Here is a 24,685-nt window from a genome sequence, read left to right on the forward strand (position 1 = left end):
AGGCAGTGAATTTTGACAGTATTCAGTTTTACTACTACATAAAAGAAAAGAAGGCTTTTTATTTAAAGCTGTAAGCAATTCAAGGAATTCCCAGGTGGTCCAGTGGTTAGGACTCCGCACTCTCACTACCGAGAGCCCAGGTTCAATCCTTGGTTGGGGAACTAAGATTCCACGAGCCACGTGGCATGGCCAAAAAAAAAAAAAGAAAAAGAAAAAGCTGTAAGCAATTCAAAGAAGCATTATTGGAAAAGGAAACAGAAAGAGTAAAAATATCCAACTGTATCAAGGGACGGAAAACATATGTCATTGTCATTTTTATTAAATATAGGTAATAACTATTTAATTATTCCTATTGTGTTTCCCTTTTTTAAAAAAAACCCTCACATTTATGCATCTTAGGAATACATAATAATATAGCCTAAAAAATGAAAATATACAATAAATAGTTTCCAAAAAGGGGTAAGATAAATTGTTGTATCAAAAGAGAGAAACATTATAAAAATATAATTACATTTTCTTACACAGTATTTGTTTAATTACTATCAATTAATTTTAATTTTTTATTTATTATTAATTCTTTTACTATTAAATACTACTCATTGCCACTGTTCTCTAGTCCTACTGTTATTTTAAGTAATAGCATGTATGTAACAGAAAAGTAAATATTACGGAATGACCTAGAGTTGCAAATAAACACCTGTTTTTCGTATTTTTGTGTTAAATTATAACACACTTAGGTATAATTATTTTATATTATACTATTATGGGTTTTGGGGGCCTGTTTTTTGGTTTTCTTTTGTTTTTAGTCTGGTGCAACTGTGTCCCAAATTGAGGCTCTAAAAAAATTGATTACCCTACCATTATCACCAATACAGCACTATCCAAATCTTCTCTATATAAATCAGAGAAATCTGGGGGGAAGTTAGGTTTCTAGTGGGAATACTGATGACCCAGAATAAGGGCTTTTTTCAGGGCTAGAGATGGAGGAGGCCCCCAATCTCCCAGCTGACTCCTATCTCAGGTGACGTAAAATCTGCCAGTTCACAAGCCCTGCTTTGCCTCATGCAACAGGCCTGGTAAGAATCCCTCCTGGGGGGAGAGGCCTCTCCGGGAACCAGGCTGCTTACACAGCACCAGAGGAAGCCTGCCAGGCTGCACAGTCCTTTTACATTAAATGTGAACAGGAAACCAGAGGTCGTCAGGTGTACAAAGAGAATCAAGTATCTTCATTCTGAACAAGATTTTAAAAGAGATTTTTTAAAAAGAAGAAGAACCAGAAGAAACAGAAAAAACTCAGGCAGCAAGGAAGCACTTTTAAAGCATCCTATTCAAAAAGATATTTTCCATCCCCAAACAATGAAAACATGCCATTAAAAAATACATAATCAGGGGCTTCCCTGGTGGCGCAGTGGTTGAGAATCTGCCTGCCAATGCAGGGGACACGGGTTCGATCCCTGGTCTGGGAAGATCCCACATGCTCGCGGAGCGACTGGGCCCGTGAGCCACAATTACTGAGCCTGCGCGTCTGGAGCCTGTGCTCCGCAACAAGAGAGGCCGCGATAATGAGAGGCCCGCGCACAGCGATGAAGAGTGGCCCCCGCTTGCCGCAACTAGAGAAAGCCCTCGCACAGAAACGAAGACCCAACACAGCCATAAATAAATAAGTAAATAAATAAATAAACCCAAAGTTTAAAAAAAAAAAAAAAACATAATCAGAAAGTCAGAGACTTTAAGTATGGCTGATGAGGGCTGAGACAGTTCAATAAAAGTACCAGAGAACAAAATAGAAGGAATCTCTCAAAACGTAGAGGAAAAAAAATAGAAATACGAATAAAGAGACATGGGGACTAATTCAGGAAGTTCATCTAATAAATGTCCTAGAAAGAGAGCAAGAGTTTAAGAAACAATCAAAGAAGTAATAAAAAATAAAATTTTCTCCAGATGAAGGTTACAGGGGCCTACTGAGGGTACAACTCAACAAATGAAAAAGACCTAGACCTATTCTTGTGAAATTATAGAGTATGAAAGATAAAGAGAACACCCTGAGAACTTCCACTGAAGAAAAATAAATTACCTGCAAAGAAACAAAAATCAGATACTCTTCAGCATCACTGGTGACTAGAAGATAACAGAGCGATGCCTTTCGATTTCTAATGGAAGTAACTTTAATCCTAAAATGTATCTACCAGGAAATAAGTGACCAACTGTGAAGAGAGAATAAAAGTAATTTGAGATGTTGAAGGACTCAGAAGGTTTATATCCCATGCATTGTTTCTTTGGAAGTTCTGGGAGTTCTCCAGGAAATAAAGGGAAAGGGAGAAGATGGAGATTCATTGTCTGAATTTCATGGGTCTGTCGGACTGAAGAGCCCCTAGGCACCGGCCCCCATGCGCATAGCTCTGCCTCTGCCTCTGCCTCATCCCTGCCACCCACAGTTCCTGACAGCGAACGGGAGGCTTTACCTTGCTTTAAAATGAGGCACAGAGATTTTTCTCTACTGTCACAGGTGTGCCTGGAACAAGAGTACAGTTGACTCTCACATTCTTTTCACTAATGAAAAGGAAACAGCAGGGTGACTCGTACATTGGAGGATACACTATTTTCTTTGGAATGTTTTCGTTCTTGCATTTTGGAACAGGTGTGGCCTCTGTTGAAAGCAACAGTGGGGTCATACTCAGCATATTTGACACGTGAGGAACTGGAAAACTGCTCGGCGTCCCCTGCCTTCAGTGTAAGGGGTGTGGGTCCATCATCTTGGCCCTCTCCGATGCCAGATCCTATACATAAGTATTTATGGTGTATTGGCTTTTTTCTTTTATTCAGTTTAGGCTAGAAATAATGTTTTGGCTTAGAAACTCTTTGACTGAACTATGACATAATAGGATAAGGATAATTGTGTCAAAAATAGCCTCTTGATGTCCTCCTTTGGCATGAAGAATTCCAGAGTCAGTTCGCTGTGGATCACTGAGAACTGACCATGTTAATCGGAGGTCAGCCATCTTCGATAAGTTCTTCCCTTTGGGCGCAGAGTGGGGGGCCCACTCCAGCGACTGGGGTTGGGACGGTGAGTGCAGGGCAGCTACCATCTCACGGGGGTGAGCTCGTGCTGGCTGTGGCCGCCGAAGGCTGGGCCTGGGGGTGGACGCCCAGACTGCCAGGCAGCAGTTTTTGTAAACAGCCGGGAGGGGGATTGTGCTGGTGGCTGCCAGCTCAGGCCAGTGAAAACCAACCCGTTCGCCGCTTTGGGTGGCATGCCACAGGTGGCCAGTGCTTCATAAGGACACAGCTAGGCCTTAGGGAGGGGTCCATGTCACCTGCCTGTACCAGGGAGTTGGGGTGTGAGCCTCAGAGCTCAGACCTGGGATTTGGGAGCTGAGCAGAATAAATCTCTTGAAATCTAAACTGACATACGACATTTTAAAATTGGGAAAACAAACAGCTCTGAAAAGATTTGTAGGATTATAGCTGAATAGTTAACATGGAAGACATGTCATAGAGAAGTTAGGAGCAGGGGTGGAATAATCCCGTGTTGATTCAGTGAGAAGCGCTGGACAAGGCATTGAATTTCCCTGTTTACCCATCTGTTTAAAAAACAAAATGGGAAAATGACATCTCCCAGAGATGTTTGGAGATTTGATTGATGTTCGTAGTGTGCCTGGATAGCTCTCATAAAGTGTCCAGTAAGAGCAAAATATGTCATAAGAACTTAAATATCTACACAAACTAGTCTGAACCATCTTGAGTAGATAAACAGTTCTGTGTCTTTGATCCAAGTTGTACTTATTAAGGCAATTTGTGTTTTTCAAAGAAAGTTCCGTGTTACTTCTAATTTTCTTTTGAATATCAGCTATGTACTTGGGGTCTTTAACTGTCAACTTGAGCTTCAACACGATTGATAGATGGTCTGTCGCCTATAAAGGACAACTTACCAGTTCCAGACAGCCAGGCAAGGCAGTTAAATACACTTCAACATGCTTCTTGCTAAGGACGATGCCTTTTGCAAATATTTGAGATATTTGTTCTCAGCTGTAATTTATTAGTGAACCTGTATCCTCATAGCGACTCCTTGGGAGGTGCAGAAGACAAAGCCAGAAAGCAAACGAAATTCGTTCATTATATATCAAGAAAAGAGCTTTCATTTACCGCTCTTTGTTGGTAGACTTACTGGTATGTGTCTTTGATGCCTGTTTAATTTCACGTAGTACCACGTCTAGTCATGCTGTGTAAATAATCTGACAGAATATCCCTTGACTTGGTTTTTCCTTGTGAAGAGCATACAGCACTGCCACCTTGTTGCCAAAGTTTTGTCTGATTTGAAAGTGCTTAAAAATCAAGTGAACGCCTGCTGTGAAAAAGAGCTTACTCTCTCTCCGTCTGTCAGTACTTGCGAAAACAGGAAAACAGCGTAAAAGGAGATAGCACCAGGGACTGAACTCAATAATTAGCATAATCATGATGCTCCGTATTGTTCCCCAGGGCACGCCCCTTGGCCAGATCTCCCATTAAGAGGACACCAATGTTGTCCCAGCGAAGAAATCCCCGCACGCATGATGCAGATCAGCGAGTTCCTGCCCGCTGCGCCGGTGCAGTTAATTTTAGCCAGGGTTTGTTCTATGAGTTGTAAACCTGTTTACCCAAGTAGAAGTTAGCAAGCTGAAATGTGACTTCTCCGCCCCATGTGAGAGGCGTCTATTTTAGACTCAGGTTGTTGGTGATACGCAGAGAGCAGTCTTTGAAGAATTGCAGCCCCGATTTCCTTTGAAAGTACTTGTGAGTACTGGGTGAATCTTTCAGATTTCTCTTTGTTCTTTTCTCCTTAAATCTTCCTAATGTTGCTATCATAGTAATTTTTTATCTCTTGGGAAAACTGGGAGCTCTGGGGTGGGCACTTTAGAGGCTTCTAAGAATGGTGGTGAAAGGGCTTTCCTTAAATGTATCCTAATGCAAGAAACCTGCCTTACTCCATTTTCCCAAGAGAAAGTATGTGATTCTTACTATTTTTATCTTTGAAAAGCAGTCTGTGGATTGTTACATACTTTATCTGCTCAAATATTTGATTAATGGAATGGTGTGTCATTGAGCTTTATTTTCAACGGTAACCTAACTCTTAGAGGGGAAAAAAAAAAGTGTTGAAAGTGGATTCCTGTTACACTTACTGTGAGCTACAAGTTTATGTGCAGAAATAATGGGAGTGTCAAATGTAATTTTGTAAACTGTGTAGATGGACAGTTTTTGTCAAAGGAGGATTTGGTGCTTAAATCCATATACTCCTAAAGAGAAGCCCTTAAAAAATAAAATGAATTTAGGAGGAAGCTTTTGGAAAGTAATTGAAATTATCTTCTGGAAGAATTCCCTAATCTTAACTGCTTTTAACGTAACAAGTCACCAACTTAAATTTGGACTGAAGAAAACTAAAGATTTTAATGTAAAATATTTTCAATTAAGTCTGAATCACCTTGCTTAGTTTGAAGTGTGTTTTAATTCAGAAGACTCGGACTTCATGCCAAACAACTTGCTTATAACACAGAACCTGGCAGGAATTTCTTTATCAATTAATACGTAGATTATCTCCCCCCTGGGAATGTTGATTTTAATGAAACAGTTCTAACAGGGGGTAGTAGCTGCTCCCAGGCGTTAGGGCTCCATCATCTGTGGGCCCGGAGGAAGTCTTGCCCTCAGATGCCATTTTCCATTTGGAAAGCTGTATTTAAAGACTTCTTTGTTACTGTGTATTGTCTGATTTTAAATCCGAACAACCCAAGGTGCCAACAATGAAAGGATATATTTCAGTGGTACATTTAGTAGGAAAAGAATGTAAGATGGGGAAAATAGAACTGAGTTCTTGGGCTATTTTTAGAAATAAACTTTTTTTTTTTTAAACTTAAGTCTTTTTATTGAGTAGAATAGAAATTTGCCACCCGGATTCATTGTAATTATAACAGAAAAGTCTGTAATGTCATCTTCAGCAGTTAAAGGGACTGTGTTCCAGGATGTTCTTCAGAATATATACTTTTATCCGAAGAGAGTAACTGTTCTTACTTTTGACTGTTAATAAGGCACCATCAGAGTCTCAGTGGAGTGTTTTTAGAGGTATACTGTGGTTGGGTATTAGATCCTTTTCAAGCTATTATTCATCCGCTCAATTGTAGTTTAGTCCTGCGAAAAAGAAAAGCTGTTTAAGATTTATCCATGTTTTTAATTTAACAGAAAGAAGTTTCCAAAGGTGTTTTTACTACAAGGAAGCATATGTTCTTTTAGGAGGATGCCGCAGACCGGCTGCAGAAAGCTAGAAGTTCCTGGCGGTGAGGGGTAAGGAACTGAAAAGCACCAGTATGGATCAGAAGGGCCAAGACAACTGATGGTTGCAAGGCAAGTTTATTCAAAGAGCATGAATGTATATATAGGTTTAGTACGGAACGAATATCAGACAATAAATCAGTAAACCTTGTATTTCCAATAAATCAGTAAACCTTGTATTTCCACATAATTCTGTCGCCACTATCTATGCGCCACTATCTATGCGTCAGCATGCCTTATGGGCCATTCTTTGGAGATACAGACTTCCCCCTCAGGGCAGCACGTCCTTCTTCTGGGGAACAACCAGGGGCTCTTAGATCCAGAGCAGGCACCTGGAACGAAACTGGCCGCAAGCCATTTTCCTTTTTTACGCTCAATACCGCAGCGTCAGGAGTGCATACCAAGAAAGAGACAAGCAGTTCTCCGGAAAGCAGAAAGCTGAATAAGCTTACAGCTTGGGGGCCACCACAGGAGGAGTTACTAAAATGCTTGTAGACACTTTCCGAGTGTTTGTTTTTGTGATTTATGCGCTTTGAGAGAGTGACCTAGGCCAGGAGGTGATGTCAGTGTCAGGGTGGGAATTTCTCCTGTTTGCTGGAGCCGCGATTCTCCTCCTGCTGTTCACCCCGGGTGCCTGGTAAAGGGACAGTGGTCTCAGTGCCCTCCTGAGAAGAGGCTCTGTTGACTACTTGTGACCTTGGCCGTGACCAATCACAATGAGCTCAACCTAGAGTCACCAGCAGGGGGTCCAGATGCTGAGAAACGTGGGCAGCTTTGTGGGCTGTGGAAGGAGCCCGGGACCCGTGGTTTCGGCCATGTGCCGGGCACGCCTGAGCCTCCCGTAGCCCTCCTGCACTTAACTTGGTGCAGGTGTGTCCTCGAGCCCTGTTTAAGCTGCTCTCCCTGGCAGCCTGCCCTCCTGTCCTAGTCCTCTCCCTCTTAAAATAGTTACAGCCCCAGAGGCTCTGACAGAGTGACTCCTGATCGCAGTAGATTTCTTTTACTGTGACGTCATTCCTAGACAAGAGCCGTCTGCTCTGAAGCGGGGTTTTCAGGGAAGTGGAGAGGAACCTTTGCTCTGGCTCCCCTTCATCCACATGCGGTTTTTAGTAGCTAACTGTATGGCTAGACTTACATTATCTAACAGGTTGCCTTTTGGTTGGGAGCCTAATGCATGTGCTCGGTGATCACACTTCTAGAATGTTCTCTTTCAGAAGGAACTCTTGCAGGAATAGGATTTGATACGTTGAGTTCCGGATGAAAGGAGCAGTGAGCGGAGGGGTGTCTTCAGCGCTGCCTGTCTTGGGCACAAGTGTATGGTAATAGGATCTGGTCCTCGGCAGGAATGCCGATTGCTTCTGGAAATGCTGGGACGGCTGTTACTATTTAGCATGTATTAAGCACCCCCAGAGCCATACAATGCACAAAGAAAGCATAGTTCCTACTCTCAAAGAGCCCACATGCTCAAATTAGGCGGGACAGAGCCTGGGCCGCGACTTGCACACTGAGTAAACCCGCAGAGCAAGGAATAGAAGGAAGGAAAGGAAGACAAATGGGGAGGGTCGGGGGGTCACCTGTGGGCTGCTTTCAGTCCATCTGGGCTTCCGCCTTGTAGGATTCGGGCAGCCGGCAGTGCCACGGGGCCCTGCTTCCCTGTCTCTTCCAGCAGCTGGGGAAGTGATGGAGGTAAGAGGGGGTTGGCCCCCAGGGCCTGATCCACAGCCCCAGGTCTCTGGCATGATTCCCCACAGAGGGAAGGAGATCAGGAGTTTCACCTGCACCTGGAAAGGGACTGTTTATTTTTCTATAAAGGAGGAAACTTGATACCGCATAAAAGTAAGGAGCATCTTTCTCCACAGAGTGATGTCTGGATAGAAACCTGCATTTGGGTTCCCGATTTTCTCTCCCTCTTAAACTGATACACGATTGAACAAGTTACTTCATCCCCAATCTGGTTGGGGATGTCGAGTCAACAGTTGTATCAGTTAGAGAAGTGCTCTGAGCTTCTCTGAAGAAAGGCGTTTCGAAGGTCAGCTCAGCATGACTGCAGCCCAGAACGGTGTCAGAAGGACAGGAATCAGAGGCAGCTAACAAGGCAAGCTCGGGTATAGGAGATTAATAAAAGGAGGATGTGGTATGAATCTGTGAGTCATTTTCCCTTTATAGTCAACCTCATCCCATCTCTGACTAAGGTTCCGGGTCTCGTTCACGGCTCCACAACTAAAAGGGACTTGGAGAGATCCCAACAGAGAACCTCAAAAATGATTAAAGGGTTGAAAAATGATGCCTATAATAAGAGGTTAGGGAACATCTATTATTTAGGCTGAAGGGAAAAAAATGACAAGGGGACTCTTGAATTGTTATTCCAGTATCTGTGTACCTCTGGACCAGGGGATGATGGCCAACTAGTATCCAGTTCTATTGAGGATGTAAGAGTTCAGTCCAGTAAGGGTTAGGTTAGAACCGTGGTCCTCAATGTGTGGTCCTAGTACCCTCAGCATCAGTACCACCTGGGAGCTTGTGAGAAATGCACATTCTCAGGCCCCACCCAAGACCTGTTGATTCAGAAACTGTGCAGGTGGGACCCAGCAATCTGTGTTTTAGCTCACCCCCCAAGTGACTCGGATGAAGCTGGAGGACCACTAGATGAGGTACAAAGAAGAGTATTACAAAATGGGGAATTTGGGTACTGGAAAATAGAAACGTTTTTCCTGAAGTCATCTAAAAATGGGTTTATAATTGTTTGCAGTGTCTTCAATATTCTGTCTGAAGTCAGGAGTTAAATGACCTGTCACAGCCCCCTCTAGCCCTAACTTTGCTCTGGATTTCCTCTGTCACTGAGAGAATACTAATAATTACCCAGGAGAATTTTGCAGTTACTTTTCTGAACTCAGTAGTTAAGACAGTGCCCATTTCAGATGAGGAGCAGATGAGATATTGTGATAGAAGTCATACTGTGTTATATCTCCTGCTTTTGCTCTATCACAGTGTCATTAAATAGACTGTCTGCTCCCCGTGTGACTTCTCAGCAGCCACCTGAGGGCAGCTTTGGGCAGCTGGGAAAATAGGGAGCCCCTTGATGTTGGCCCGTGACCCCTCTGTGCCGCAGACTGCTGTGACAGTCCCCATTTCAGGGGGGCTCTTCCCCATTTCAGAAGAAGCGTGGGGACAGGGGCAGTGTGATGCCACACCATCTTCCCAACTCTGTCCCTTCCGCCTGCAGGATGCCATCCCTCGTGCCTGCACGGGGAGTTCCACCTGCCACCTGGAAGCTGGGGACAGGGGGACCTAAATATATTGTGGTAGTGGGTCTCCCTTAGAGCCGGAGGATAGGGACCTGTTTATCCTGTTGTTTTGTATCCGCAGCAAACAACCAACAGGACACCTAGTAGGCACTTAACACAAATACCTAGTGAATTATTCCGTTGCACCGTCCAAGGCCACAGGTGCTCCGCCCTTGCTCATGTAATTAATGATCTCGAATCGGGCAGCTGGCAGTTCTGACCCTCCCCAGTCCAGGTACTTACTCCTGAGTCCCTCTCCTCCCCCCGCAGCCCCCCATTTTGCACATAATAAAAATGCATCTTAATTTAGTTGTCTTTGCCCTTTTGTGTATTTTTCCTTTGTACTTTTGCTTGAAGGAGTTGTCTGGGGTTGAAAACAAACTACGGAGAGTGTGTGTGTTACACTTTGTGTAGCGTTTAGGACAATCAGGGCTTCCTGTGATCAGAGTGAAGAAAGGGTTCTCTGAGGACATGTTTTGCCAGTGCTGCCTAGAAAGTGTCACACCAGGATCGCACTGTTGTCCCCAGAGAGGCCACGTCCTGCCTTGGCCCGGCTCTGAGGCCCTCAGAGCTCAGCGCTGGGAACGGGGATAGTGGCATCCTTAGCTTTTATAGCTGTTCTTTATCACACATTTGCAGAGTATTCAACATTCCTTCAAGTGAGGGCAGTCTGGCATAGACTCGTTTGCCTTGTCATGGGAGACAGAGGGTGAAGGTGGCAGGTGAGTATTCCAAGGTTGTCACTGAGCCTTCAGACCTCGTTATGTTGGAAAAAACTGACTTCTCAGACATGAGGCCGTGTGTACTGTCACATTCTACATCTGTGTCCACGCACAGAGTATGTGAGACCTGGTCCCTGTGGTGGTTGCACACAGAGAAGACAGGTTTGTCTTAGTGATTCAGAGAGCAGAGACGACTGACTTCTAACGCCCTGGGTCAGTCTCTGAATAGAAAATACTATCTTTAAAACCCCTGAACTCTCAATAACTATATATCCAGTAGAGGAAATCCAAATGGCTGCTTGATTTGGTTCCTCATGGTAGCAGGCAAAAGGTTATTTTCATTTCTGTACAAAGAGAAATGACAAAATAGTCTTCTTCGGTATTTCGCCATGGCAAAAGTAATTTTGTTTCTAAAATCAGTCATATCTAGTCCACAGATGTGTCATTAAAAATGAGAGTGGTGGGGGCTTCCTTGGTGGCGCAGTGGTTGAGAATCTGCCTGCTAATGCAGGGGACACGGGTTCGAGCCCTGGTCTGGGAAGATCCCACATGCCGCGGAGCAACTGGGCCCGTGAACCACAACTACTGAGCCTGCGCGTCTGGAGCCTGTGCCCCGCAACGGGAGGGGCTGCGATAGTGAAAGGCCCGCGCACCGCGATGAAGAGCGGCCCCCACTTGCCGCAACTAGAGAAAACCCTCACACGAAAACGAAGAGACCCAACACAGCCATAAATAAATAAATAAATAAATAAATAAATTAATTAATTAAAAAAAAAATGAGAGTGGTGGGACTACTTCCCTGGTGGCGCAGTGGTTTAAGAGTCTGCCTGCCAATGCAGGGGACACGGGTTCGAGCGATGGTCCGGGAAGATCCCACATGCCGCGGAGCAACTAAGTCCATGAGCCACAACTACTGAGCCTACATGCCACAACTACTGAACCCGCGTGCCACAACTACTGAAGCCCGCGCGCCTAGAGCCTGTGCTCTGCAACAAGGGAAGCCACCGCAATGAGAAGCCCATGCACCACAACAAAGAGAAGCCCCAGCTCGCCACAACTAGAGAAAGCCCGTGCGCAGCAACAAAGACCCAGTGCAGCCTAAGATTAATTAATTAATTAATTAAAAATTTTTTTTAAAAAATGAGAGTGGTTAAATGGTGTGGGATTAACTTTGTCTCATGGTAGTTGTTGAGTCAAAAAATTTAATGTCTTCAAAAGGAGAGGAAAAAAAACTCCTTAGCTGGTTATTAGACTACACAAGAATTACTCACCTAATAATTCAATAAAAGATCCCCAGAGACAACCAAGTAAGGTACAGGTTAAATAATTTATGGTGTTGCCATATAATGCAACACACTGCAGCCATTTGAAATGATGATGTTGGATGTACATGGAGTAAAACTAGCAGGTTACAGAAAACGTGTATCACCTCATTTTTTGAATGGAAGGCATTTTTGAATGGGCTAATGGCTTTAATTCCTGTTTTAAAAGGAAGGCATTTATATGTACATAAAAAAAGAATGCAGTGCACCAAATATAAACAAGTTATCTGTAGGAAATGAGCTCATGCATGATTTTCCCCTGGCTTTTTGGTTACCTGTATTTTAGACTTTCTTTCTTCAACGAGCATATATTACTTATGTAATAATGAAAAACTTTCTTTTCAAAAAGGAACTATTGTAATTAATTTCTTTTTAATAAATTTATTTATTTATTTATTTTTGGCTGCGTTGGGTCTTTGTTGCTGCGCGCGGGCTTTCTCCAGTTGCAGCGAGCGGGGGCTACTCTTCGTTGCGGTGCACGGGCTTCTTATTGCGGTGGCTTCTCGTTGCGGAGCATGGGCTCTAGGCACACGGGCTTCAGTAGTTGTGGCACGTGGGCTCAGTACTTGTGGCTCGCGGGCTCTAGAGCACGGGCTCAGTAGTTGTGGCGCACGGGCTTAGTTGCTCCGCGGCATGTGGGATCTTCCCAGACCAGGGATCGAACCCGTGTCCCCTGCATTGGCAGGAGGATTCTTAACCACTGCGCCACCAGGGAAGCCCTGTAACTCATTTTTATTTTGACTTCTATATTTTATTTAATTCACCAGTGGCCTCCCAGTGGCTTACATGATTAATGCCTACCCCTGTGGATAAAACTAGTGCATCAAAGTGTACACAAAAACAATGGTCATTTTGCAGTGGTGGGCTAGGAGCATTGTTCCTTGCCTTACTTTCTCCTTTTCCATATTTACCAAAAATTTTATATGCACACATATTATTTTTACAATGGAAAACTGTAAGGCAGAGACTTGAGATCTTGTTTCTTGGGAAGAGGCCCACATAGGCTGATGTGTAGCAATTACCAGTGAAGGTTGATCCTGTTAATTCTGCAGTGTGAAGGGCATTCAGCAGGGGTCTGCCGTCACTACTGGGTGCTCTGGAGGTTCCGTGAACTCTCACATGAATGTCAAATTGGCCAGGGTCTCAGGTTCAGTGTTTTGTGGAGAGCAAAGACAGGGAGCTGGGGAATCCAGCATATTTTAAAAAGTCATTAAAATGGTATGCCTAGTGTTACGATTACTCACTTAAGTTTTGTCAGGGGCCATCCTTCTGGATCGTAGATCCAGAGTAGTGGGTGGTGGAACCATGTGCTGGGGGCCTCGGGTAGTGTTTCCACAATACTTAGCTGTGTGGTATCTGCATGTATCTCAGCAGCGTTTACTGAGGTGAGTGATGGCCCTGTAGGAGAGCACCGGCTGTCTCAGTTACTTCTGCCACATGCTGCCAGGATGTCCTTGTGGCCTTAATCAGAAGGCTGTTTTGGGGAGCTGCTTTGGTACGGGTGGCCGTTGATTTAAGAAAGTCTTGAGCAGAAGCAGGAGACCTCCCTTTCTACCTGCTTTGTATGGTGAGTCGAGAGGGTAAGTCCTTTTGATGGTTATGTAAAGGGTCTCTCATTTCGTCTATTCCTAAGCCTCAGCCCAAATGAGTGGATCCAGCCCCAGGTTCACTTGAAGACGGAGGTCTGGACTGAGATTCAGTTGAATCCACTGTCAAGAGGACTGATACCTTAAGCTTAATTTAAAGCCAAAGAGCCTTGAGAAACTAGAAGGAATCTAGGATCCTGTACAACCATGTTTTGACCTAGTCTTTGGTTCAGAACCTTTGTTACTCATCAGGAGTGTTTCCTGGAATCCTGAGAACTGAGAAAGCTGGTTTTTCAAGTGTCCTTCCTACTGTTTTCATCCTTACAAGGAGCGTTCTTCTCCTTATCCTCTCTTTCCTTTCTTCATCATCTTTGTCTCTTTCTCCTGCACTTATACAGTAGGAATCATCTCGTAATCCTTCTCCACACTCTTGCCTCCCCGAGGAAGTAAAGACACATCCCCCATGGGTTTATCTTCATTTTCTCTGGGCAGGGGAGGGGAAAAGAGCAGTGGGTGAACGGTTTAACCCAGATAGTCAGATAGTCAGTGGATGGAACCCTGTTCCCAGTGAGGACTGTGGAGGCCACTTCCGCACATCCTTGCCACCAAGCGGTTCCAACTTCAGTGAGACACAGAGCTATCCGCACACAGTAAGAGCAGAGATGTGTATCAAGATGAATAAGCAGGTGGTCACAGTTTGATTGATAGAAGGCTTTGCCAGTTGAGTGGCACGAAGGAAGAAAGAGAGCATCCTTTTAAAAGGGATAAAGCAGGGACTTCCCTGGAGCCACAGTGGTTAAAAATCCATCTGCCAATGCAGGGGACACAGGTTCGAGCCCTGGTCTGGGAAGATCCCACATGCCGCGGAGCAGCTAAGCCCGTGCGCCACAACTACTGAAGCCCGTGTGCCTAGAGCCCGTGCTCTGCAACAAGAGAAGCCACCGCAGTGAGAAGCCCGCACACCGCAACGAAGAGTAGCCCCTGCTCACCACAACTAGAGAAAGCCCGCGCACAGCAACGAAGATCCAACACAGCCAAAAATAAATAAATAAATTTATAAAAAATAAAAATAAAAAAAAAATAAAAGGGATAAAGCAGATAAAAGTACTTCGTGAAACTATAACCTACCTTAGAAAAGGCAGGAAACTGGTGGTTGTCGAGGGAAAGGGTGGCTTTTGTAAGAGCAAGAGGAGAATGAATCTTGGCTTAAAAATTTGGACTGAGTTTATTTCCTTCCTTTTTGTTTTTTTGTTTGTTCATTCCCTTTTTGTTTTGTTTTTGCCTTTACTCTGAATATTAAAAGCAAAAATGAGAGGGTACGGATGTACTCAACTTAGCGGGGTGGTTGGGAGTTATAAATGAGCTCATCTACTACCATAAAGGTTTAAAAAAAAAAAAAAAAAGAGGGATTGCTTTAAACTTGACCTGAAATTAAAGTGGCGGCCGGAGCGGCAAGAGAGGCTCGCTGAGTTGTTCTGTCACTCTGTGCCTCAGCCTGCTGTGCAGACTTGAGGATCCCTGGGGACCCAGCAGGCAGTGCGTCCAGCCTCATATCTCGTCTGTCAGGCCTGATTTTTGCCATCTCTACTTTTGTTTACATTCGTTTGATTTTTCCTTGATCTTTAAGTCATAGTGTCTTCAGGCTCTGTGGGCCTTGTCAGTAACAATTAAGGAAATCCAGAATTTTTACTTAAAGAAAAATGACGACGCCTAATCCAGAAGAGACTTCTTTGGTCAGGTATAAAAGCTTGACCTTATCATACTAACTATTAAGCATTAGAAGGATGTGGTTTTTTTTTTTTTAATTTATTTATTTTTATTTATTTATGGCTGTGTTGGGTCTTCGTTTCTGTGCGAGGGCTTTCTCCAGTTGTGGCAAGCGGGGGCCACTCCTCATCGCGGTGCGCGGGCCTCTCACTATCGCGGCCCCCCCTGTTGCGGAGCACAGGCTCCAGACGGGCAGGCTCCAGACGCGCAGGCTCAGTAATTGCGGCTCACGGGCCCAGTTGCTCCGCGGCATGTGGGATCCTCCCAGACCAGGGCACGAACCCGTGTCCCCTGCATTGGCAGGCAGACTCTCAACCACTGCGCCACCAGGGAAGCCCAAGGATGTGGTTTTTTAAGTTTAGTTTGTATTGTGTTCTGAGAAGAAATGACCCCCAGTAGGCAGTAGTATAATAAGAAAGATTTTGTTTTCTGTCCCCTTATTAAATATTAAGTACTGAACTTTTAAGAACCCAAGTGATCAAATTGGATCCAGCTGTGTAAGAGCAGTACAGGTGTAGAGGTATCTTTTCTTAAAAGGCAAATCCAGTCACTTAAAAATTTATGTACAGTAAAATTCACTTTTTCTGGTGTACAGTGGTATGAGGTTTTACACATGCTCAGGTTTTTATGGCCACCAGCACAGCCAGGATACATAATAATTCCAACTCTTGTGCAGCTCCTTTATATTTAGACCTTCCCTCCACCCCTTGCTCTCTGAACTGTGAAAGTAGTCTCTAAGCCCCAAACGTCATGGTAGAGGGTGAAAATCTAACTAGCTAAGGGGACTTAAGCACAACCTTTGACCGGTAAGTGTCTTATGCTGTCCCAAGGGTGATCCCTAGCAAGACAGACTGAAGTATATAAAAGGGAGAAATATCTGAGCAGGGACATCAACAGCTGTACCCTGTAGGGAAAGTGGACTTCCACAGAATTAGTCCAGCCAAGTAAACAAACAACCAAATAACAACAACAAACCTCTGGTGGGGAGGGAGTAACCAGTAACCAGAGTGGCTACAATATATTATCTAAAATGTCCATTTTTCAACAGAAAATTATGGGACATGTTAGAGAAACTGGACAGTAGAGACTGCTTTTGGAGGGGCCCAGTTACTGAACTTAGCAGACAAAGACTTCAAAGAAGCTATTATTTTATTTTCTTAGTTCAAAAACTAAAAGAAACCATTCTTAAAGAATTAAAGGAAGGTGTGGGAGCAGTGACTCATCGCATAGATAGAGAGTATTCTTAAAGAGATAGAAAGGATAAAAAAAAAGAACCAAATGTAGATACAACACCAAAAGCAAAAGCAGCAAAAGTAAGGACAGATAAATTGGACTACATCAAAATTAAAAGCTTCTGCACATTGAAAGACGCAATCAATAGAGTGAAAAGCCAACCTACAGAATGGGAGAAAGCATTTGTAAATCATGTATCTGATGAAGGGTTATTATCCAAAATATAAATGTGTAAAAATCTCCTACAACAACAGCAAAAAACAGCTTGGTTCAGAAATGGGCAAAGCGCTTAAATAGACATTTCTCCAAAGAAGATTTCCAAATGGCCAGCAAGCACATGAAAAGATGTTCACCATCACTAATCATTAGAGAAATGAAAATCAAAATCACAGTGAGACATATCACCTCACACCCATTAGGATGGCTACTATTAGAAAACAAAATAAAATAGAAAATAATGTGTTGGTGAGCATGTGGAGAAATTGGAACCTTTGTGCACTGCTGGTGGGAATGTACAATGGTGCAGTTGCGGTACAAAATAGTACGGCAGTTCCTCAAAAAATTAAAACCAGAATCACCATACGACCCAGCAGTCCCACTTCTGGGTGTATACCCGAAAGAATTGAAAGCAGGGACCTGAAGAGGTATTTGTACACCCATTTTAATGCCATTATTCACAATAGCCAAGAGGTAGAAGCAACCCAGAGGTCTATCAGCAGATGAATGGATAAACAAAATGTGGTCTATACATACAATGGACTATTACTCAGCCTAAAAAAACGAAGGAAATTCTGACACATACTACAACATGGGTGAACTTTGAAGACATTATGCTAAGTGAAGTTAAGACAGTCACAAAAAGACAAATACTGTATAATGTCACTCATATGATAGAGTAGTCAAATTCATAGAGACAGAAGGTAAAATGGTGGTTGCCAGGGAGAATGGAAAATTATTGTTTAATGGGTATAGAGTTTCCGTTTGAGATGAAAAGTTCTGTAGATGGATGATTGGGATGTTTGCACAATAATGTGAATGTACTTAATGTCACTGAACTATACACTTAAAAATGGTTAAATGGTAAATTTTATGTTTATTTTAACCACAATTAAAACATTTTTTTAAAGTGGCTATTTTCGAGTTGAAAAGTACAGTAACCAAAATGAAAAACTCATTAGGGGGCTGCACCGTGGATTTGAGTTGTCAGAAGAAGGAATCAGCAAACTTGAAGATAGAGTGACAGAGATTATCTGGTCTGAAGAACTGAAAGAGAGAAGAATGAAGAAAAATGAACAGAACCTCAGAAGAATATAGGCCACTGTTAAGTGTCACAATGGGAATACCAGAAGTAGAAGAGAGAGAAAGGGGCAGAAAAAACACTCAAAGAAGTCATGGCTGACAACTTCCCCAAGCTGATGAAAAACACTAACCTACACACCCGGAATGCTTAACAAACTCCAACGAGGATAAACACAAAGAGATCCACACTCAGACATATTATAGTCAAAACTTTGAAAGTGAGAAAATCGGAAAGCAGCAAGGGAGAAGTGACTTGTGGAGTATGAGGGAAGCCCACCAAGACTACAGCTGACGTCTCATCAGGAACAGTGGAGGCCCGCAGGCAGTGAGAAGACGTGTGAAAGTGCTGAGAGAGTCCTGCATCCTGCAGAGCTGTCTTTCGAAATAAAAGCATTCCCAAGTAAATGAAAACTGAGAGAATCCCCTCCTAGCAGATCTGCCTTACAAGAAATACTAAAAGAAGTTCGTTAGGCTGAAAGGAAGTGACACAAGACAGCAATTTGAATACACACACGAACTACAGTAAAGGTAATTAAGTAGGTAATGATAAAAGACAGTATAATTACATATCTTTCTTCTCTTAAGTGATTTAAAACATCACTAAAGAGTAGCTTATGGGCTTCCCTGGTGGCACAGTGGTTAAGAATCTGCCTGCTGATCCAGGGTACACGGGTTTGAGCCCTGGTTCGGGAAGATCCCACATGCCGCGGAGCAACGAAGCCCGTGCACCACAACTACTGAGCCTGCGCTCTAGAGCCCGCAAGCCACAACTACTGAAGCCCACGCGCCTAGAGCCCATGCTCCGCAACAAGAGAATCCACCGCAGTGAGAAGCCCACGCACCACAACAAAGACCCAATGCAGCCAAAAATAAAAAATAAAAATAAATTAAAATTAAAAAAAAAAAGAGTAGCTTATATCTGGTTGCTTTCTGGTTATTATAAGAAAGCCCTTTATGTTCACATCAAAGCATCCTCCCCAGCTCTAAGTTTTTTGAAGGAAAAACTGAGGCAAAGGGAGCTAGTGACTTGCCCAGGAAAGTTTATCTTAATCATGCATAAGGAATGAAGTGCCAGGAGTACTCTCAGAATTGGGAAATAATTTTCAAAGAAATCTTATAAACTGTCTTATCGCTCTTATATTTTTTAACTTCTGTCTCCGTGGTCCTTTGAAGGTGATATCAAGTAAATGCTTATGGTTTCTTAATTTGGTAACAAGACTTTAATTTCATAGTCTCAGAGATATGAAGAACTGCTAAATTTTCACCTGACTTACCAACCAGATGAACAATTTATGGACTTATTGCCTTGTTTAGGCTACTTACACTGCTCTTTTGCACTTACTGGTGGAACTGAATCAAGTTTGCAGCCTTCTGATGAGGCACTTCAGAGCCTTGAACAGACTTTGCTACATCCCAAAAAGTCCGACTAAATCATTTTAATAGTTATCTGTCCTCTCTTGCTTCTGCTGCCTAAGAACTATTGCTTAAGAACCTCTGGAATGAGAACAAGAAATATGGGGCTATAAGTTGAGCATGGAAAATACTTAAGATAATAATCTTCATCTATCAACTCTTCTACTTATACTAGTGTTCCATTAATAGAAATAATATGTAGTGGTATCAGGAATCAATGTTTTTGTGTCATTCATATTTTTATTGAGCTTCCATTATACTTGGAACAGAATTAGCAAATAAATATGTAAGAACCAAGATATCTATTTATATACATAGTTCCATTTTAAACTGTGGCTGAAGGGAAAGTATTTCCCTAATATAGTTCCTGGAACTTAGCCAAGGAGCCCAACACTTCAGGGCACAGAACTGAAACAAGTGATCCTAGGTTTGCCAGTTGATAGAAGGGATGTTAAGTGATTTGCTCATGAAAATGCATCTATTTTTGGTTAGGAGTGAAGAAAAAAATTTACCTAGAATATTTAGAGGGAATCTGTCTATAGTGCCTACAGAAAGGGAAAAACGTTCAGAAGCCACTTCTGTCTTGGAGTGGGAGAAAATGTGTAAAGCTCAGCTGTTCTAGTCCCTGGCTTTCAAGCAGTATTGCACCTAAAACACTCCGCAAGATGGTAATAATCTATTTTTCAAATCTTTTTCAAATCTTCACTGCAAGTAGTTCCACATTTCCAGTGGGAGCTTATTGCAGTGTGTGGCAACCCATTCAGTTACAAAGTTTTTTCCTCCTGAGTGTAGTTTTTCTTATTACAATGAAAGACTTTTTTTTTTTTTAATTGCAGTATAATTACTTTACAGTGTTGCGTTAGTTTCTGCTATATAACAAAGTGAATCAGCTCTATGTATACCTATATCCTCTCCTTCTTGGACCTCCCTCCCACCCCCTAGCCCCCATCCCACCCCTCTAGGTCGTCACAGAGCACTGAGCTGAGCTCCCTGTGCTATACAGCAGATTCCCACTAGCTAGCTATTTTACTTACACATGGTAGTGTATTTATGTCAAACCTAATCTCCCAATTCGTCCCACCCTCCCCTTCCCTCTCTGTGTTCACATGTCCATTCTCTATGTCTACGTCTCTATACCTGCCCTGCAAATAGGTTCGTCTGTACCATTTTTCTAGGTTCCACACGTATGCGTTAATGTACGACACTTGCTTTTCTCTTTCTGGCTTACTTCACTCTGTATGACAGACTCTAAGGTCCATCCACGTGTCTACAAATGACCCAATTTCGTTCCTTTTTATGGCTGAGTAATATTCCATTGTATGTACGTGCCACATCTTGTCTATCCATTCGCCTGTCGTTGGAAAGAGTGTTTGCTGTATCTCCAACTGGGTAAAGAGTGGCTGATAATGTATTTCCTTTTGGTAACCTTTTCATGGAATCACTGAATTATCCATTTAAAATGGAAACAATAGGTAGGGGCTTTGTTGCTCTAACCCACCACTCAGTCATTCAGGTCCCATTTGAACACCTCCAGGAAACTAGCACTTATGCCTTCTGAGGCCGTCTTTCCGTTTTTAAGAAATATTTTTCATGTAAGTCATGTAGGACCTCCTAAATCTTCCCTTCTTCAGGCCAAATCATCCTAACTCCTTTAACTTTTAATTCATTTGAATTAATTTTGCTTTTATTTCTTCATCCTTTGAAAAATATTTTTACTTCCTAGGTTTAGACAGTGCCTTCCCAGGGAGCAAAAGGCTGTGTGGAAAACATCTGAATAACACACAAGCTTTATGAGCCAACAAGAAATTTAAATGTCAGAATGACAAAAATGCAGGAGGGAGAGTGAATATATCTGGAATGGGGCCTGGTACAGAAGGGCTGAGCCCACAGGCTCTGCAGTGGAAACTGTACCTAGAGGACCAAAATAAGTTTGTTCATGTTCCATAAATTCATGAAGGCCGTTGACTGCACTGCTCAGGAGAGGGTCAGAAATTTCCACTCCCTTTCCCCGCAGGACAATCCTGTGGTTCATAGTTCCAGGCTAAACCGCCTCTTCCCGACCCTGTGGTCTCTGGATGATGTAAAATAACGGAGCTGGACAGCACTTGAGACATCAGCTGACCCTGAAAACGTTCCAGGGTGCAGACTCTGCAGGCTTCTTGGTAACCCGCTCTCTTTATCACCCTCTGCTCTTTCCCCATGGTCTCTGCCTCCCCACCCCTGGCTGCGGCCAGGACCTCAAGGTGTCCCAACCCCCGGGGTCAGGAGTAGGGTCATTAAGAAAGCCCGATGCATGTCAGCCAGGGGCATCACTTCCGCTGCCTTCGCACGGGTTTCGTTTGAGCGCCGCCTACGTAGTAAGTGGATAATCACAAGCTGTACTCTCAGGACAGTCACATCTTCAGAAGGACCAAAATTGGAATAGATAACTTCTAAAAGTCCCTTCAGATCCAATGTTTTATGATTCTCTAATTCTGTGAACCAACATAGGCTAAAAGAGTTCATTCTAGGTTGTTTCTTGTAAACATTAACCTCAACTACTGTGAAGTACTTGGACCAGCAGGAAATTTTCTTATTCTTTGGGTGAAGTTCAGTCCTGATGGCCAAAGCCTCCAGAGGAGCATGAGAAGGCTGAAGAAAGAATCCAGAGAAAGAGCAAGTGTGACCGAGGAGGAACCTTTAGACTCCTGCACATCGAGGCCCTAAACCATGCAGAGACCTATCCACCGAGGCCTCAGACACCACAACGAAGGGACAGCCTTGAAAGTGAAAAACAAAGATAAGATAAATGAAGAGAACAGAAGACGTATTCTGCATCTTAGGTTGTGGGTCGTAAGGAAGAAAGAATTGTCTGAGAGGCCTAGGCTGAAAACAGACAGATTCATATGAAATTCATTTTCTTTACTAGGAAAAACTAAGCATGTTTTCGTTGTACATGCCTGACTTTAAAAAAAAAGTACTTTTCTTTGTAGTGTTTGAAGGTTTTTTTTTTATTGATAAAAGTAGTAATGGCTCATTGTAGACAATTTTCATAATATCAAAAAATGTAAAGAACACCTAGAGAGAGTCGCTCTTATTGGGCGTGTTTCTTTAGTCCCTTAGCCCCCGGTGCATTCTTAAACATGGTTGAAATATGGCCCAGGCCATTTTGTGTACTGATTTTTCACTTAGCATTATTACTATGTTCCAATGTCATGTAAAACTCTCAAGTTACACCATTTTAGTGACTACATAATATTTCGTCTTTAGAAGTCACCCGTGTTTCCGCAGCCATTCTCCTGTCTGGGGACAGTTAGGTGGTTTCCTCTTTTTCATGATCATTATAAATGACCCTGTTAATAAACATCTTTGTACATGAGTATTTATTCACATTTTAAATTATTTACTTGTTTTCTTGAACTTTTGAGACTGATGTCATAAAGTACACCATTCCCTACCTGAGTCCTCCTCATTCAAGGTAGAGGACTGGGATGGCCCTGCCTCTGGCCCAGCCTGGCAAGTGTACAAGCACCGTTCCTCATATGAAAGTAAACACCATTGCTCGGAACTGTGTAAATCATTTCTGACTGTACTTTTGGGAGATGACATTACTGGACTGATTTTCGAGTTTGGTATTGGAATTGCAAACAAGGTGACACTTTTATTATCTCATGCTCTCATCTACTGTAACTGACCTCCTGGAAGCTTTGGTACATGAGATGTCTGCAAGTTCAGATTTAAAGCACCTGCAGTCTGTGGCCCTCTACAGAAGTGATTTTCAGCTGAAATGCTTAGATTTGCCCTAACCTTGAATGCTCTTGAAGGGTACCTCTTTTTGGGTCCTGCGGAACTGATGGAGACTTACCTCCACGGGAAGGCCGGCTGTTCTTTTATCTGTGGAGGCACTAAGTGCCCATCTTGAAGGGCGGTCAGCAGGCTCTCCCAGCAGCAGGCCTTCCTCTCTCGTCTCTGGCCTCGGAACAGCTGCGTCTGAGTCCCTTTCTGTGGGCTTTCCCTGTGCAGTGCAGCCTCCTTCTCTGATCTGTGTGCTCTTTGCTTCTGCACACCATTGTTTGGAGCAAGGGTGACAGCCTGTCCCTGACCCCTGGCTCCGTTGGTTGCACTGGCCGGTTTTACTGTGTCTGAGTGGAATGTTCCTTCTTTCCTCAGGTAAGGGAGTTGCTCTTTCTTTCTGTTTTTAACTATTTAACTTTTATACTTTATCCTAAGGGACTTGGGGGTTGGGGGGACAGTGCGGCAGTACAGGAAGGGAAAATATCCAAGATGACCCTGTTGTTTTCCTTCTTTTTTTCCTCAGCTCTGTTGAGATATAATTGACAAATAAAATGGTAAGACCCGCGTTGCAGCCAGAAGACGCAGGGCCACGGGCCCCAGTTAGGCAGGCCCCTCCGTGCAGCGCTCACTTCGGCGCCGGCCTCATCGCCCTCCGCGCCGGGGGGCTGCCATTCCAACCGGCAGGCGGCCCCGTGGGGGCGGGGCTCGAGGACGTCAGTGCACTCGCCGTGCGTCGTCACGCAGCCCCGCCTCCCATGGGGACCCGGCCTGAGGAGCAGGGCAGCCGGAAAGGTAGGAGTGTGGAGAATTTGGGGTTTCCAAAAAGCGTTTGCTGACTGATCCAAGCAAAAGTGAGACATGGTTGTATCAACGCATTTTTTTTTTTAATATGTAATTGCGGGGGAGCGGGCGGCGGCGGCGGGCGCTGCGCCGAGAGGGGGCTGCGGCCCGGCGGCGGCGCCGGGCCGCGCGCCCCCGGCCCGCCGTATTCCCGGGGAAAGTTTGTGGGGAGTTGCTGTGGGGGTGAAGCGCCTGCCTCTCCAGGAGGAGCCGCCAACGCCACTGCCGCCGGCGCGGCAGAGCTGGGGCTGGTGGCGCTGTGGTGCCGCCGGCTCGGGAGAGGGTCAGAGCGGCCACCGGCGGCGGCGGCGGCGGCGGCGCGGCCCGGCTCCGGCCAGGCGGGCGGGTGGCCGGGCGGGCGTCCGCGCTCCCCGGCCGGCCCGGGCCCCGGCCGCGGCCCCCGGCTGTCAGCGGGCGGGGACCGCGCCGCCGCTCCCCCGCCAGGCGTGGGGCGCCCAGCGCGGACCCCGGAGTTTGTTTACGTCCGGGCGGGTGCCCGGGGGCCACCCGCAGACCCCGCAGCCGCCCCGCTCTTTTGTGTGCCTGCAGGAGCGGCGCGGAACCGGCCCCTCCGCGGCCGGGGACCCAGGTAGGGGCGCTTGGGGAAACTTGCTGGGGGCGGCGGCCGCCGCGCACGCGGAGCCCCGGTGTCGGGTGTCCCGGGGGCGCGGGTACGGGCGCCGGAGGAGAACTGCAACTTTCCCCGAACGCAGGCCCGGCTCTGCCCCCGTGCGCGCGGTCTGTCCGGGCCGGGGGCGCTTGCTCCCCGGAGCCTGTCCGGGCGGCCCTCTCCCCGCGCCCAGGGGCTCCCGCGGACCGCAGTAAACACCCCCCCGCCCCGCTTCTCTCTGATCCTCTCCTCCGAGGCCCTGTCCTCCCAGCAGGGTCCGTGGGGGGCAATGGACCGCGCGGCGGGTCCGCTTCGAAATGCCTACTCCGATCGGGTTCTCGAAAGCAAAGCCCCGGGGGCCTCGCTGGACTGTGGTGTGCCGGGCCGTGGTCCATGCGCCGAGCCCCGGGCGCCGAGGGGGCATCGTGCTGGGGCTCCACATCCGGCGCCCGAGCCGCAGCCGTGCCCAGGGGGCGCGTTCCTGCCTGCCAACCCCCACCCAGGGGAGCGGCGCGCCCTCGGGGTCCGCCCGGGAGCT

At 45.0% G+C, this 24,685-nt stretch overlaps 1 protein-coding gene across 1 annotated transcript in view; it reads left to right on the forward strand.

Moving 5' to 3' along the window:
* The window catches only part of LOC137755886 (uncharacterized), an 86,601-nt gene that overhangs the window by 20,313 nt on the left and 41,603 nt on the right, over positions 1-24,685 (forward strand). Inside the window, 3 exon segments of the mRNA XM_068531999.1 lie at positions 23,320-23,489; positions 23,604-23,697; positions 23,742-24,126. Of these exon segments, the coding sequence (XP_068388100.1) occupies positions 23,320-23,489; positions 23,604-23,697; positions 23,742-24,126 (649 nt within the window).

This window comes from Eschrichtius robustus, chromosome 21 (genome assembly GCF_028021215.1).
Source record: "Eschrichtius robustus isolate mEscRob2 chromosome 21, mEscRob2.pri, whole genome shotgun sequence".
Lineage (NCBI taxonomy): Eukaryota > Metazoa > Chordata > Mammalia > Artiodactyla > Eschrichtiidae > Eschrichtius > Eschrichtius robustus.